Raw genomic sequence first — 16,997 nt, forward strand, 5'->3', positions numbered from 1 at the left:
GTTCTGAACATTTTTGTGCTGTTTTGTTTTTAAACAGGCTAATAGCTCGTCAGCTTGCTAAAATCCATGCTATCCATGCACACAATGGCTGGATCCCCAAATCTAACCTATGGCTTAAGATGGGAAAATACTTCTCCCTCATTCCCACAGGATTTGCTGATGAAGATATTAACAAAAGGTAAATTACTAAGGTATTTGTATTTCTTTGCCCTTAATAAGGACTTAAGGATAACAAAGCTTGTATAAAGTTTGGTTTGCTCCCCTCTCTACACTAAAGTGGCTCTCAGATGGCACTACAAAAATAGCCTTGCTATCCTTTTGAAGGCCCCCACCCCTGAAAAAAATGGCCCGAAAATATTAAACGGATGATGGAGATGAGACAAATACAGACTACCTAGGAGTAATTCTAAAGAGTATTGCAAAAGGGTGCAGTGATACCAATTGGGATTGGCCATAGACACCTTTAAATGTTTCTGTCTGCAAATGTCTAGAGATGTGCACTGGGCCTGTGGAAACTTAGGTTGTCTTAGTTTGCTGTGTCTACTTACATAACAGATTGTCGGGTTGTAAATTTACTTTCTGGGATCTTAACTTTCCTGGCTTGGCTCCCAAGTTCAAACTACCTATGGTGTTTCATTATTTTTTAATATTAGATTTTTATAGATTAATCTTTAGAATCTATATCATGAATACTACAATGACAAATAAAATAAAAATTGAAAATATTATTACGTCTTACCTAAAAGTATTAAGGCTGCATCTTTGTATAGCAAGTCTGTTTCTAGAATGACAGAGGCAAGCAGGATCTTTAAGTTTACAGTGCACTTATCTGCATGCATGTATATGCACACACAGGATCTTTAAGTTCACAGTGTGTCACATGCCTTTGCACACATACGAAGAATAAATGTAAATGGAGCAGGGAGCAGCAGACTTTGGGTCCAGACTGGCCCAGTTACCAGTTATTGTCCCCCTCATGTCCCCTTGGCAAGTGCTCAGCTCCATGTTGTCGTCTGTAAAGAGAATACTGTAGGTTATCAGCTGGGTGTGCTGGTAGTCTCCCCATGTAGATCACCGGGGAGTAAGGAGTAATTGATAGACTACAGATGAAGAAACGAGAGAGCAGGCAGCTCTTTGGCAAGGAGTACTTGAATAGCAGTTTGAACCTTGGTGGTGTTCTTGGCAAGCTGGGCCAGGTCCCTTATTTTGTATCAGTTTTTTTCTATCTAATTTTTACAAATATATCACTCACACCTATACTTTGGGGTTCTTACTTTTTCCCAGTTGCCTTTCTAATAACCCCTGTGCTTAAAATCTATTTTAAAGATCTTTCAAAAACTTCTGGGCACTGGTGGCTCACACCTTTAATCCCAGCACTCTGGGAGGCAGAAGCAGGCGGATCTCTGAGTTCAAAGCCAGCCTGCTACAGCGTGAGTTCCAGGACAGAGCTGCTCTACAGAGAAACCCTGTCTCAAAAAACCAGAACCAAACCAAACCGAAACAAAACCCAACCAACAACACTCTATCCCCACTGCACTGAGCAAACTGTAGAACTTTGCTGTTAAGATAGCTAGGCAATATGAGTGTGCGTCTCCATTTCAGACTCTGGTCTAGGATTTTCTGAAAAATTGAACTTTTTGTTGCATTCATCTTTCCTTGCTTACAATAAATATTTTCAGTCTATAACTTTATAAATAATACACTTAGACCTCTTAATGAATTCATTGTGTCTCAGTCCCTTGTCTGTATAAAGTGGTGGTAAGTGTGCGGTGTTTAGACTGTCACGTAACAGCTGGTAACTGCTCACACTATCCATCCTCAGTTATGTAGTGTCAGAGTTTTTGTCATTTGCTCTGTAGTTTTGGTTTTTTGAGACAGGGTTCTCTGTAATCATGGCCGTCCTTCAACATGCTCTGTAGACCAGGTTGGCTTTGAATTCAGAAGTCCACCTGCCTCTGTTTTTGAAGTGCTGGGATTAAAGGGTGATTGTCTTATGTTTAAATGGATTATAAAGGTTTCCTTTATTCAAGTGTTGGAACACACGAATCTATTGTTGAAATCAGGAGTATGTGCTTGTTCGGTGGGAACATTTGAAATAGATTTCTAACTGTGTCACCTGGATAAACAAGCTCTAACCCTTCTTTTACAATGGCAAGGTTCCTAAGTGATATCCCGAGCCCTCAGCTTCTTCAAGCGGAAATGACCTGGATGAAGGAGATTCTGTCCAACCTGGGCTCACCTGTGGTGCTTTGCCACAATGACCTGCTGTGTAAGAATATAATCTACAACGAGAAACAAGGTAGGTGCTTGACCTTAGCATTAAGTAAGTTGATTGCTCGTATGCTCTTAATGGTTCCCTGTCTCTGTATCAATAAACAAGGATTAAAAGCATACACAAAGATTTTCTCTTGAAGTTATAAAAATCATTGTAATTGCTATTAGGGATATATATGTATGGATAAAATGCCTTTAAAAGTTGGCTTATTAGAAACAGTTGGTGGTTCCTATTGGCTTTTTAAGTGTAAAATGATGAAATGATTGTGCGTGTGTATATACATATATATTTATAAATATATACATATAAATATATATTTCCTAAAGCTGTTTGGATATTTGAGATTTGAAAGCATGTCTGCCGTAATGGGGAGTGCGGGAAATGAACAGATTCCTATGCACTGTTGGGTTTCTGTGGGAACCCTCTCAGGGCTGTGAGTTTAGTAGCATTTAATATCTCCAGGCCTTTTAATTCCTGTGTATATGCTGACATCAGTGAGAGACTCAGGAGTAGAGAATACTGATTTTGTTCTTATTTATAGCAAATGAAGTAATAAGGACAATAGCCTTGGTAAATAGAGTTAAAATATTATGAGGTAAAAGTTGGTACTTTTGGTGTAACTTTTTGTGTGGCTGTTCATACCTTGATTCTCTGTGTTTGCATCAGAGTCACTGGTTGCAGTATTAGAGCACTGGGTAAAATGGTTTGAGGTTTGGTTACTCAACAATAAACACCTTGAAATACTAATTTAAAATTTAAAAGTATAATTCATGTTAAGAAGTTAGTATTTGAAAAGTGTTCTTGAAACTGTGAAACTGCTGCTTTTTACAAGAAACTCATTTTGAAAGTAATCATATTTGGAAGACCATATTTTAATTTAAAAATACTTTTGTGAATATACTGTTGCCAAAGAATTACTTTTGATTAGTCATAAATGTGTTAAATTTACTATTAGTGACTTTTATATCCAAAAAAACTGTTGGAACTGTTGTCGTGAAAGAACTGTTGTCGTTGTGACTAACTTTAACCTGAAGTGCAGCTAAAGGGGCACTGTCAGGACGGTGGCCTCAGGCTACACTTTCAAACCGTTTATCTTTCAGATTTAAATTTCAATGTGGATCAGAGATTATTTAAAAAATGCTGAGCTATAGTCGTTGTTTTGAATCATGTTAATTCTTATGTGGAATCACCTTATTTAAATCTTAGGTATACCCTAAAGCATGAACTCTTTGACAGTTTCTTTTAATATGTCATTGTCCTGATTATCGAGTTGTTACAGTAAATGAGTGGTGACCAAATCTCAATGCCATGTGAGACAGGAGCCTGAGCTATGCTAAAGAGTGTGCTCGCCCAAGTTGAGAGCAAGGCTTGATAACACATGTACGTAATGGAGTTTCAAGTAAGGGACTTCATCTTACATCTGAAGTGGACACTCAGCTTTATTTTTAACTGCAAGTTAAAGGGAATTTGTGACTTCTTTGGAATATAATTTTAACTTGTCATATTTTTATTTTTATGTTTCTTTTACATACTCATTTCATAGAACAAACTTGCTTATCAAACTAAAAAATAAGGGACCAAAAAAATCAGATTACTCTGTCATAGGTACTTTTCATTTAAACAGTTGTCAATCCCAGCTGTTGATAATTTACATGTAAAGTGCTTCTATTTCAAAGGGAGCAATTATACTGTAATTTGGCGTTAGAGGTCAAAGTGCCCCTTCCATGTCTCTCTGTCCCTCTCCTTCCAGTAGGAGTCCATATTGTATTGCTTGCTCCTCGTCTTTGTGGGTGTTTGAGTGTTAGTAATGGAAGGCTGTGTGTACGTTTTCCCTTAATCAGTGAGTTGTTTTATGTCTTCTAGAAAGGCTAATTGGATCTTGTAGCATTCCCTTGTAAGATTTCTGTTAGTATTTAATGCACACTGTGATTAGACTGTTCAGTTAATACCTGAAATTAATGAACATATGACCAGAAGTTACACTGTGACGGTGTTTCAGGTGAGGAGCTGGTAGTTTTGAGATAATGAAACAATAATGACCTGTTTGAATTTATAGTTACAATAGAAGATACCATGCCTATTCCAACAATTTGGTAAGCTTAATGCATAAGAAATTATTCATTTGTCTTTGGAGCATCCTTTGGAGATCCAGAGGTGATCTTAGAAAGGGCAGTGTGGGAGCCAGGCATACGTAGTGTCACACGTCTTTAATCATATCACTTGGGAGGCAGAGGCAGGTAGGTCTCTGTGAGTTTGAGGTCACCCTGGTCTACTTAGTGAGTTCTAGGACAGCCAAGACTACATAGTGAGGCTCTGTCTCTGGAAAAGGTGCACACACACAGACAGATACGCACAGACACACGGGGGTGGGGGGCAGAGAGATTGCTCAGCCATTAAAGGCTAGGCGCCAAGCAAAAAAGGAAGGAAAGAAAAAAGAGGGAGGGCAATGTAGACTACACCATTTTAGCCGTCTGCTTCCTTTACTGTAGCATATGAAAGCCAAACTGAGCTGTTTGAAGGGAAGATAGCTTACACGTACATAATGGATTAAATTTTGTGTTATGCGCACATACACATTTGATCTGTTGCTCTAAGGCCATTCGTGTGACTTGGGTTCAGGGCCTCACTGTTTTCTGCTTATCTTATGAGACACAAATAGATAAAAGCAATGGATGAAGTGAATATGAGATACAAATAGATAAAAGCACTGCCTTGATATCATCAAGCTGTCTTGGTTGTATGTTTTAACTTTTAATTTTTCAGAAGTGTAAAATTGAAACTAACAGTAAATTTTTACAGTATCATTTTGAGGTGCCTACATTTAAAAATAATAATGTGATGAGCTGGCTTTGGCATTAATATAAGTACATAGTTTGCCAGCCCTTATATATGTTGCTAGCATGCATTTTATACAATGTATCTGATCAAAAGAATGAAGGGTAGTTTTTAAGCACTGTGGCCTGTGTGTGTGACACTCAGTTTTTAAGTGTTTATTTGGCATTCTCTTGAGTAAATGTTATAGGAATGCATAGTTAACAGCAAAAAAAAAAAAAGTTGCACACTTAACACCCTTAAGTGTAGAACATTTATTTCTACCATCTAGGAGAGGGGCTCATGTTTTCATGAAGAGTAGTACTGTCTCCTAACCCTGTAGTGATGCTCAAACTGTCAGATGACAGCACTTAGGGGACACAAGACAAGGTAGATGTCCTTCTTTAATGAATTAGTATTGATATTTTTAAAAAGTCCCAGAGTTAAGGTGTTTGTTAAGCAATAGTCCGCCCATCTCTGGCTGTCACTGAAGTGACACCCTTCCCCAAAGTGTGTGCAGTGTATAATGATGAGATTGACTTGGGAATAATAAAATGGAAAGCAGTTATCCCTCCTTCAGAGCAGCAGGACAGCATTATGTAGTTATCTGTTAATTGTGACTTTCACAGGCTTGGTGTGAAGAACCTGGAATATCGTTTATTGACTGACTTCCAATGTAATATTTTGATCATAGCTAACTCTTTAGTTGCTGACATGTCAGCAGCCATTGATGAAGCTTTGAGATTGCTTTCATGTCTACTTCTGCCAGAATGTTCTGATGGTTAGTTCTTTCCCCACCCCATTCCTTCCTAAGAGCCTACATATGGGGATGACTGTGTCTTTGTTAATCATTGTCCATTTTCTCTTCAGTACAATACAGGAAGTTGGTTGGTAAGCATTTAGGCAATTCAGAGGAGTAGAAGAAAATGAAGACCATTTCTTGGGATTTCTTTAGTTTTGCACGCTGCAGGTAGGAAAGTCACCACTACTCTGAGTCACCTGATTGGCTCTCGGCTAGATCCATTCTGCTCTTACTAATGCCGAGCTTTGTTGTTTCATTGACTTAGAAGATATTTTTCTATTGAAAAGTACGAGATCTAACGTGTTAGGAGATTTGTAGAGATTTTTTTTTAGCACCTTCTTGTTAGACTGAGGCGGGTCTCCACCGAAGCTGTCCCTGTGGTACTTGGTTGGTATATTGCTGGCTTAGTATACTCAAAACTTTGGGTGCCATAAATCTTCAGTATTGCACATATGTGTACGACAGTACTCTTAATCTAGTATTTGGAGGGTAGAGGAAAGGGGATGGGAAATTCAAGGCCATCCTGAGGACCACTTGAGTTTCTTTTCAAAAAATAAAATAACAGAAACAAAACAATGCTGTCTTCATTTGAAAGATAATTCATATACAGACGAATGTAAACATTTATTGATGAAACAACTAGTAATAGGTATATAATTATACAAACGTGTTTGCTTATAAAAGCCAATATATCATACATATACATCTTTGCTTACCTGCTTGGAATACCACCGTATTCGTTCAAATAAAAGCTGTGTATTTATTATTTGATCTAAATATCTACAAATATAGATAAAAAAATAAATCCCTTTAATAAATAAATAGCACGTGACTGATGTATAGTCATTACCCATGTACCTGCCACCTAGAGTCTGGATTTGACAAGTTTGTGCTTTATCACCCCACGTCACCTATCCATCCGTCAGTCCATCTTACTTTATTTTATGTGTATTTCACAATGAGTGCAGACGTGAGTGGCCTCCACTCTCAAGCTGTTTAGCAGCACAGCCTCTCTAGAGCTTAGCGTCTCCCTAGAGTGTTCTGTGTCAGTCTTAGTTCATCGAGCTCAGTGTGGTGATGTGTACACCGGAATTGTAGCCATTTGGAAAACTGAGCTGTAGGATATCTGGAGCCTGAGAAGTTCAGGATCAATCTGGACAGCATAGTGGAACCCGCCTTTTTTTTTTTTTTTTTTTTTTTTTTTTTTTTTTTTTTGGTTTTTCAAGACAGGGTTTCTCTGTGGCTTTGGAGCCTGTCCTGGCACTAGCTCTTGTAGACCAGGCTGGTCTCGAACTCACAGAGATCCGCCTGCCTCTGCCTCCCGAGTGCTGGGATTAAAGGCGTGCGCCACCACCGCCCGGAACCCGCCTTTAAAAACAAAAGGGAGCCGGGCGGCGGTGGTGGCGGCGCAAGCCATTAATCCCAGCACTCGGGAGGCAGAGGCAGGCGGATCTCTGTGAGTTCGAGACCAGCCTGGTCTACAGAGCTAGTTCCAGGACAGGCTCCAAAGCCACAGAGAAACCCTGTCTCGAAAAACCAAAAACAAACAAACAAACAAATAAATAAAAACAAAAGGGAGTTGTAAGCATGAGTGAATTTGACAGGTGTCTGCAAACCTGTAACTGGAACGCCCTTAGGTGTAGAACATTTCTACCATCTTGGAGAGAGCCTCGTGCCCTGTAGTGATTTGTTCTAGACTACTGCATAGGAAAAGAAAATACCCCAAAGTTAGGCAGGCAGTTGTAAAACTGAACCCCAGCCAGGCAGGTAGCTCTCAGGAGGCTGAGGCATAAAGCTTGCCTGTGTTGTCTACATAGTGAATACCAGGCTAGCCAGGGCTGCATAGCAAAACCATGTTTTAAAAACCAGCCAAACCATTTCTAAACTATGAAGGGACAATGACTAAGACATTATAGATCTTTGTCTTCAGTGTTTCTTTTTGCTCTTAGTTGTATACATGTTTGTATTGTACTTTGGTCATTCGCCTCTCCATTATTCTCTTAGTCTATTGTCACCCCTGCTTGACCCTGTCTTCTTTAGCCCTCCCTCTTTGTGTGTGCACCACTGAGTTTAGTTAGGGCTGTTTGCATGGGCGCAGGCTGAGGTGTACTCTTTTACAGTCCCTGTGTTCAGGTCCACTATATTTGAGTCATGCTTGAATGAGAATGTTACAAATGCCACATTGTTTTTTTTGGATTCTCTTTTGCAACCCCTCCTCATATGTTACTGTGTCTCTGTAGACCTCCATTTTTCTCCCAGCATTTGACTATTTCTCGTGTGCCAGGAGGGCCCTTCTGTCCCTTCCTCCAGGCTGTATATCACATAGCAATTGCCAATCCCTAGCCCCAAGATTGAGAGTGATTTATGCTCTGATGGAGGTGATACAGAGCAGAACTGGGTATTTCCCAGCTTAGATCCTCCTGCCTGTTTCTGTGTAAGACAAACAATGTTTTTGCAGAATTCCTGTGCAGATTGGTACTCTCCCTTATCAGTGTTTTTGTGAGTCTAACAGCAGAGTAGGTAGAGTGATCTGGAAGAGTGTTCATGTTCTCATTTTGTTAACTTTCTTATTTTTTTATTTTTAAATAGTTGAGACATTTGTTGTCTTGTTACAATTAAATAGCCTTGGGTAGTTATTCATTTTTGGCTTTAAAGCACTTTCATAATTGGAAGACTTTTTCTTGTATTGAGATTTGAACAGTAAAGCTATGGATTTTTCCTACTGTCGTGAAGGGCTTCAAATGAGTAAAACCCAAAAATATAGTTTTGAAAATTCAAATTCATCCATCGTTTGTATTATGCTTTGTATGTGTGTTGTTGATGTAATTATCTAAGATAATGAAAATCAATGCTACCCCTTAGGCTAGTCATTGTTTTTAAAGGTTAAGAATGTCTTGAGAATCTGGATGATCTAGAAGCCCCTCCATAGGAACTGAGTGAGTGCACATAGAGTTCTAGGGGGGTGTTCTCATTATCTGTCTACCTCTGCGAAATTCTCTTCTTAAGGAATTATTTATTAATAGTGATATGAAATTCTTAATATGGGAAGTATTAGAAATAAAAAATAAACTTACTGAATAAAGAAATAGCATATTTCTGTTGCTAGGAAAGCAATTTCCAATACCGTAATTTGATTTTTCTGGCACCCTAAAATAGGCCTCTATAATTTTACATTATTGCAGAATTTTAAATTTAAGGTTGAGTTCCACTTTGTAATAACTTGAAAAGAATAGTTAATGCAGATTTTTAAAACTTTCTTTCCTTTAAAGCTTTGTGTCTTGTACAATGTGAGTTTGCCAAATTCTCTTCATCTGCTACAGATTAGGTATGCCATTGCTGCTGCCATGTGGCGGCACACCCGTGCTTCTTAAACGCACTGACTGGAGCTTTGTCGCCTCACTTGTTCACATGCACGGAGCCTGGTAACAGCCCCATCTGTATTTTGTTAGCTTCATTTTCTTATCTTTAGATTTCATTATAAACTCAACATAGCATTTAAACATAAAGGCCAGTGTTAATGAGTTAACGCTACTACAAAAGTCACTGCTAAAACTTTTCATGCTGAAACAGATTTTAACTTTTCTTAAAATGATTTACGTTTTAATTAAATTATGTGTATAAGCAGGTCTGTTTTTACCTGCCATTTTAACTGTATTTGCCAAATTCTAAATGTAATTTTGAAAATCGAAGCTGTTATTTATGTGGACAGTAAGCTTCAGGACTGGCTGTGTATTTTATTGGCATTTAACTAACATGAGCTCTATGGGGAGTTGTGCTAAAGAACCAGAATCATCAACAGCAGCATTTAAAGTTCTGTGTGCTAGGCATGTTTGCTTGGTTCAGCTGTGGACCTCCGTAAATGTTGTGTTCTGTCTTTGAAGGCTGGTGGAGGGACAGACGTGTTCTGGACCATTCTATTTAGTTTTACTCGGTGACAGTTTTGTATAGAATATACATAGTATTCTAAGAATAACATTTTTCCCTCAGAAATGCTCATTGTAAAGAAGTTAAAAAAATGTAAAGAGAAAGTCTCTTGTTATCACCGGTAGTAAAAGGAGCTGAGCATTTTGTTAGGGTTTGTTTCAGTTCATTTCTGCTCGTTATTCAGTATGCTCTCTTTTCTTAGACGTATTTTAATAAATTGCATCACAATGTATTGACTGATTCAGCATCCATATTCACAACTCATATTTTAGCTATTAATTTTGAAAGCTGTTTAACGGCTTTGTGTGAGTCAAGGACTTGCCCTGCGTGGTGCTTATCTGCAGTTTCTCATTGCCAGCCTTGCTCTGGTCCCTTCTGTTGCTCAGTGAAGTCCTTTAGTTATGGGTGTGCTTGTCCAGTAGTCCTGGGCTCGCAGCAGGTCACACTTGTGGCTGAACTGCAGTAACACTTAGAAACCTTACATTTATTGGAACAATATTTTATCCAGTTTTGCAAACTTAAATATGCTTTGATCACGCCCCCCCCCCCCAAGAATTGACGATCAACCCCAAGCCTGGTGCCTGCTAGGCAAGCACCTCACCTCCAAGCTACTGCCCAGCCCCTGGCATTCTTAGAGTTTTAGAATTTTATTAAATATAATTGTTTTCTGAAAAATTTCATGTTTATCACACATTTTTTTGGTCGTTATGTTTTTGTTTTTCCTGGTGATTGAATATGCTCAATATACTTTTTTGGATCAACTATACAGATGTCTATTAAGACATTAAAATTCTGATGCTGTTTTATTTGGGAAATGCCACTGTATAGACCAGGAGTCTGTTTTGTCACCTGTGGTCACTGGTTAAAAGTTGGAGTGACGCATATTTTCTCGACCTGGGCATCCTGGAAATGACTCTCAGACATTCTTGTGTCCACCTTACCTGTAGCTCCATGGAGTGCACATTGCTCCAATGTAGACAGTAATGTACATTAGCTTTTTTCTTTTCTCAAAATTAATGACGTCTAATTTTATTTATTTTGTGCATATACAACTTGTAGATTTGCATGTAATCCCCCCATAATGGATACTTAAATAATAAAAATTCCTAAGTAGTAATATTCACTTATAAAAGGCTAGCAGGATTGCCCCCCTCTCTCTCTCACACACACACGAAATCTTAATTTTAACTCATGTAAAAATTAATAAAACTTATACATGTTAGAAACTGTAGCATTGTTTGTTTTAAAAGGTGAAAGCACTACTGTAATTCCCCTAAGACATGGAAAGCTCAGTTATGTAATTATGCCAAACATACAAATTCATTTCTTAAACTGGTGATAATGTCAGATTGGTCAATGAGTGTTAGCACTGTCAGTCACGGGATTCAGGTTTTCAGAGTTTATGTTTGATTTTTATATGTAGATAAGCTTGCTATACAGTGTCTTATAGGTGATGTTTTGTTAAGATAGGCTGTTAACAATTTCCAAAGAGAGTTATTTCTCATTAAACATGAATTTTTAAATTGCTGATGCCCCCATGTGGTAAGAAACATGTTTCTTCTGTTATAACTCAGAAATGACTATATTTTCATTTAAACAAAAATATGCTCTCGAAATGCTGTTGATCAAGATACATAATTTGAATTTTGAAAAGCTCATTGCCATAAAATTCACAGCCTCACCCTGTGTTGTCTCAGAAGTGCATGTAACCAAGCACACGCATTGAGACAAGTATGAGAGGATTGAATTACAGGTAGTATAGGGATCTTTTGATCATGTATGTGATTTCTTATCTGCCTTGTTTTTGTGTCTCATAGGTGACGTACAGTTCATTGATTATGAGTATTCTGGATACAACTACCTGGCATATGATATTGGAAATCATTTCAATGAATTTGCAGGTGAGACCCACACATCACTGTTGGGGCTCCTACTAACAATGTCATTCCCAGGGTTGTTTTAAGGATGATAACCTGGGTAGGAGCCACATGCCTGCCCACTCACTTGATCAGCTGGCTGTGTTTACTTGGAGAAAAGAGCTTTTTCGTTATTTGCCATTAAAAAATACTGCATAAGAGGGATGGTCATAGTTTGTGTGAGAAGAGCTCACTAGTACTGCAGGGCAAGAGCCCAGGTGTTGGTCATATAATGTCCTTTTTTGGGGCTGGGGTTTTATGTCCATGCCTCTATGACATGTGCAAAGTTTCTGCCTTCCATCCCTAGCACAGCAGAGCAGCATGGCTCTTGAAATGCTTTTTAACAAAATGCTCAAATTTTGCATTTTTTTTTCTTTTTGATTATAGCTGTTAAAAGATTGAACATTTTTTACTCCTGAATTTTATAATATATATAAAATACAAGGTATTTTTATTTAGATGAAATTAATATACAATTATCATGGCTATATTGTTCTAAAAATAAAGATTAGAAAATGCTTTGAGTGTTTTTTCTTTCCTAGTGAGGATATCTTATTGCAGAACTTGCTCTTGCAACAGACTCCTGTCTTTTTGTATATTTCAGATTAGCAGGCTAGGTGAAAGTTCTGTTTCTAGTTACTTAGTCCTGTCAGATGTACCATACATATGCTGCAGCCTGTATCTGTGCTGCTGCACATATGTTCACACGTGGTCCCGTAGGCAGGAATAGGTTTGTGTATGATAAGAATTCACCTTTTCAAGCCAGCACGTGGGAGGCAGAGGCAGGTGGATCTCTGAGTTCAAGGCCAGCAGGGCTGAAAAGAGAAACCCTGTCTTGAACTTTCTACTCCACTCACAGTAAAAGAGATCACCCTCTCATGACATGCATACTGTTGTAGCTATGAAGGAATAAGCCACCATTGCTTAGAACTTCTGTGGGGAAAAGCTGAATTAAAACCTGAATGTTAGGTAGTATTCGTATATACGCAAGTAGAAGAAAAGGGAGGGAAAAAGAAAAGCATTGAGATGAGCGCCTTAGGGTTTCTGTTGCTGTGAAGAGACACCATGGCCATAACAACTCCCACAAAGGAATAGCATTTTATTGAAGTGGTAGCTTAGTTTCAGAGGTGTAGTCCACATGATGACATGCAGGTAGACATGATACTGGAGAAGTAGCTGAGAGTCCTACATCTTTCAGGCAACAGGAAGTGATCCTGAGACAGTAGGGCGGTATCTTGAACATATGTGAGATCTTAAAGCCCGCCTCCACAGTAACTCAAGACCACACTTTCTCCAACAAGGCCGTATACCCTGATGGTGCCACTCCCTTTGCGGGCCATTTTTCGTTTATTTATTTATTTTTTTCAAACTACCACAATGAGATTGCTGTCAGTAGGATACAAAGCTCTCGAAGGAAGAGCAAAGCTTACATTAGAGAGGTGGGTTTAGAATGTTTATGAAGAATCCCAAATGCCAGGCAAGAATAGTAGAAACTTTAGGGTGGGTCATAGGACTGTGGAAATGGCTCACCTACTTTTCTTTATTCCTTCTTCTTTCCCCCTCCTTCTACTTCTTTCAAAAGAAATGAAAAAAGTAGAAATAGGAAATACCAGAGTTGGATGGTAAATGGGAGTAAATATATTGTTTTTTTGAAACTTTTAAACAGTTTAACCTAGGGATAAAGTTTTCAAGAAAGAGTATGTTTACCCTGAGTGTGCTCAGAAATTGTGTAGAGGCTGGTCTTGCTCCTCTCTTCACCCTGTAGTGCTTAAAACCACCCAGGGTGCGTGCAGATGTAGAGTTGGGAAGGGCATCAGCAGCTGTGTGTCTGATGTAAGCTGGGATTCTGAACGGCTGGCCTGTTGTTTAATAGTAAGGTTGTGCTAGCAGAAGTGGAAGGTTTCTTTACTTTTCAGTTAAAGTTGGTGGTAGTACTTAGGCATGCTAAAGGGAGTTTCTTATGGTCTGTTTCTCCCCAGGTGTCAGTGACGTAGACTATAGTCTCTATCCAGATAGGGAACTCCAGGGCCAGTGGCTGCGCGCTTACCTCGAAGCCTACAAGGAGTACAAAGGCTTTGGAAATGAAGTCACTGAAAAGGAAGTAGAGACACTCTTCATTCAAGTCAATCAGTTTGCTTTGGTAAGTTTAAATAGAATCAATGAAAATTTTCTTGGGATTCCTGGAACCATCTAACTTGCTGGACTAGCTCACTTGGTGAGCTCTGGGTTCAAGTGATAGATCCTCCCTCAGTGTATAAGGTGGAGAGAGAGGAAGACACTATAGGCAGTGTATAAGGTGGAGAGAGATGATAGGAAGACACTATAGGCAATAACCTCCGCACATATGTACATACACAGGTGTGTATGTGCCCAAACACCTGTATTCACAGATAATATACATGTTATTGTCTCCATGTGTACATTGTTCCCACATCATTTATTATGTTCTCTTAGAAAAAAGATAAGGGACAAATAATAGAGACATCAAATTTCAAAATTATTTTTGAAAATATTTTGTTAAATTTCGGTGTGTGTGTGTGTGTGTGCGCGTGCGTGTGCGCTCACATACCTGCCACACATGATACGTGTGTGGGGAGCAGAGGACAATTTGCAGGTATGAGTTCTCACCGCCACGTGGCAGCAGGCATTGAACTCATGTCTTCCGACTTGATGGCAAACACCTTTGTTTACTGAGCCATCTCATTGCCTAATTATTCTAATAATATTACTCATTTAGCAGTTTCTCTCAACTTGTGTGTGGTTTTCTAAAAGGAAGAGAGTGTGTGTGTGTGTATGTGTATATATATATATATATATATATATATATATATATATATATATATAGTAAGTTCATATATTGTGAGATCTAATGCCAATTTCTGGTTGTTCGTGAATAATACTAGTTAGTTTTTGTCTAAATCCCTCTTTTTCTTTTTAACCAAAATTCTGCTGGCCCCTGTTATTTAAATGTTTTCTTTTCCATTTGTGCTCTCTGCAGAATAGAAAGACGGGTAGGACCTGTGCTGACGTGTGCACAGACCTTCCCTTTGAGACTTGTGCTTGCTAGCTTCCCTTTATTTGCTTGTTTTTATTTTTTGTTTTTTCTTTTGTTTTGTTGTTGTGGTTTTAGACCAGGCTGGTCTTAAACTCACAGAGATCCACATGCGTCTGCCTTCTAGGTGCTGGAATTACTGCTTTGCTTTTAGTAACTCTTATTTCCTCTTGCTGACACTTGAAGTGTTTATCGCATTTTACATGTTTGAGTGGATAAGTAACCTCCGCACTTAAAGTTTAAAGTCTTTCTCCAGTTGCCCTTTTCATCATTGCTATAGAGCAAGAATCATGGGGAGGGTTCCTGGTATCATGATTGATAGTGTCAGTCTCATCTATCCTCAACCCTGTCTCGCAGGATCCCTGTGTCTTGTCATTAGGATCTCCATGGTGAAAATAATGTTATTTGAGGCTTATTTCATAAATCACAATAGAAACCCCCATTTGGGATTACAACACTTAGCAAGTGGGGGAAATGAGATCGCACAGGGACTATGCCATATAGTTGAGCTACGGATCAACATGGTGGGTGAGTTTTAACGTGATTAATCTAGTAGTTCAGTTAGGATTAAAGCATACGTGGGAATTAGTGGAAAGCCGTAACTTCTCATTAGGTTCCCGATGTTCCTTTTTGCCAGTGGCTTCTTTGGGGAAACTGGCTTGATGCTGAGACCTGTGCCTTAGTGCTGGTGGCCGTGTGAGGTCCAGGGTCATTGTGAGGCTGTAGAGTCCCATGACCTCTCACAGCCTAAGGCTCGTGGTGGTTTATCTTTCTCATTGCTGCCACAGAAGCCTGATAGAAATGACTTAAGGAAGGTTAGTTTGGTGGTGCGTCATTCTGTCATCCCTGGGGGCAGAGAGCTCAGGCACTCATTGTGTGCTCAGCCAAACACAAGGGTTCTGACTGACCTTGAGAGGCAGGTCAAAAACAGCCCTCTTCTGTGTGTTCTGAAGGACTGTACTTGAAGTTAGTAATCCACATGTAGAATATCATAAGCTGTTAGAAATTATTAGAATTCTTCACATGGGGGTTAGTAGGACTACATTCTTTTGATTTTGGGGTCCTGGGGATGGACAGGGTCTTAACTCTTGACTGAGGCTGTCCTGGAATTTGGCCAAGTTTACTTGGAATTTATAGTAATTCTCCTGTATCAGCCTCTTAAATTTTAATTTAAATTTGAACTTTATTTTTTTTTAGTTTAGATTTGTTTATGTGTATGAGTATTTTGCCTGCATATGTGCATGCATACCATGTGTTCTACAATACCCTTGGGGACCAGAAGAGGGCGTCAGAGCCCCGGGAACTGGGACTTACAGGTTATGAGCTACCATGTGGCTGCTGCAACCAAACTGGTCCTCTACAAGAACAATAAGGTTCTTAACATTGAACCATTTTCCCAGGCCCAGTTAAAAAAAAAAAAATATTATACAAGGTTACATAAGGCCATTACATGTGTGTATACAGTGTACTTGGAGTATTTTCATGCATGTATACAGTGTTCTTGGAGCCCACATGCCTGTACACAGTGTTCTTGGAGCATATATGCATATATACAGTATGCTAGGAGCATACATGTGTGTATATAGTATACCTGGAGCATTACATGTGTGTGTACAGTATACTTGGAGCATTTTTGTGCGTGTATACAGTGTACCTGGACCATTTAGATGTATATGTATACAGTGTACCTGGAGCATTTAATGTGTTTGTACAGTGTACCTGAAGTATTACATGCGTGTGCACAGTGTACTTGGTGTTAGGAATTTTCCTAACGTGAGCTCATGTATTTATTTACTTTGTATGGGCACGTCATATTTCTCTCCTGCTATATGGTTCCTGGATATTAAACTCAGATTGTCCGGCGTGGTTGGTAGTAAGCCGCTTGACTCTGAGCCATTGGTCCTCAACATTCCTAGTGCTGTGACCCTTAAGTGTAGTTCCTCATGTTGTGATGACCTCCACTCATAAAATTATGTTCATTGCCACTTCATAACTGCAGTTTTACGACCTCCACTCATAAAATTATGTTCATTGCCACTTCATAACTGCAGTTTTACTACTGTTGTGAATCATAATGTAAATTTCTGTGTTTTCTGATGGTCCTAGGTGATTTCTATGAAAGGGTCACTCAACCCCCAAAGTGGTTTCGACCCACAGGTTCAGAACTGCTGCTCTGAGTGATCTCACTGGCCCCTTTTGGTGCTTTTGCCTTAGAGG

General features: G+C 39.0%; 1 protein-coding gene across 1 annotated transcript in view; it reads left to right on the top strand.

The window, feature by feature from the left end:
• Positions 1-16,997, top strand: part of Etnk1 (ethanolamine kinase 1) — a 47,055-nt gene that overhangs the window by 23,110 nt on the left and 6,948 nt on the right. The window contains exons 3-6 of the mRNA XM_041680363.1: positions 38-178; positions 2,157-2,299; positions 11,630-11,713; positions 13,708-13,868. Of these exons, the coding sequence (XP_041536297.1) occupies positions 38-178; positions 2,157-2,299; positions 11,630-11,713; positions 13,708-13,868 (529 nt within the window). The remainder of the gene's footprint in view (positions 1-37; positions 179-2,156; positions 2,300-11,629; positions 11,714-13,707; positions 13,869-16,997) is intronic.

This window comes from Microtus oregoni, unplaced genomic scaffold (assembly GCF_018167655.1).
Source record: "Microtus oregoni isolate MIOR12 unplaced genomic scaffold, Mior012 000002F_ref0000024, whole genome shotgun sequence".
In the NCBI taxonomy this organism is placed as follows: domain Eukaryota; kingdom Metazoa; phylum Chordata; class Mammalia; order Rodentia; family Cricetidae; genus Microtus; species Microtus oregoni.